At 54.9% G+C, this 395-nt stretch overlaps 1 protein-coding gene across 1 annotated transcript in view; it reads right to left on the bottom strand.

Annotated features, from left to right (window-relative positions):
- Positions 1-230: 230 nt before the first annotated feature.
- Positions 231-395, bottom strand: part of fosb (FBJ murine osteosarcoma viral oncogene homolog B) — an 8,887-nt gene continuing 8,722 nt past the window's right edge. Inside the window, exon 4 of the mRNA XM_072490386.1 lies at positions 231-395. This exon is cut by the window's right edge and continues 448 nt beyond it. Within this exon, the coding sequence (XP_072346487.1) occupies positions 385-395 (11 nt within the window). The 3' untranslated portion in view covers positions 231-384.

Below are 395 nucleotides of genomic sequence, written 5' to 3'. Positions count from 1 at the left end.
GGAGGAGGGAGGGGCAGTGGCGGACCCGAAAAGCCGGTCTCCACAATGCGCGGCGGGGGGTTTACAGCCCCGTGGAGGAGGGCTGATCGGCAACGTGGGGCATCACATCCAGCAATCAAATCCCCCCCCCGCCCCAAAAAAAACACCTCCCTTGCAAAGGGCGATAAGGTGTGTTCTCATTCTCTTTCGACACCACCCCCACCCTCAAATTAAAAACGTACCCCTCCCTCCCCAACCCCCCACACACACTCAATCCTTCTGCTCCTCGGGGTTCCAGCCTTTAAAAGTCGATTGAAGAATAAGTGTCTTTGTCCTGGAGGTGAGTTGGGGAGAGTTTGAAAGCAGGGGTTGTATTTTTTGGGGGGGAGGGGGGTAATTTTGTGTTTATAAAGCCA

This window comes from Scyliorhinus torazame, chromosome 25, assembly GCF_047496885.1.
Source record: "Scyliorhinus torazame isolate Kashiwa2021f chromosome 25, sScyTor2.1, whole genome shotgun sequence".
Lineage (NCBI taxonomy): Eukaryota > Metazoa > Chordata > Chondrichthyes > Carcharhiniformes > Scyliorhinidae > Scyliorhinus > Scyliorhinus torazame.
The sequence above is the reverse complement of the archived record's forward strand: the minus strand, read 5'-3'. Positions and strand labels throughout refer to the sequence as shown.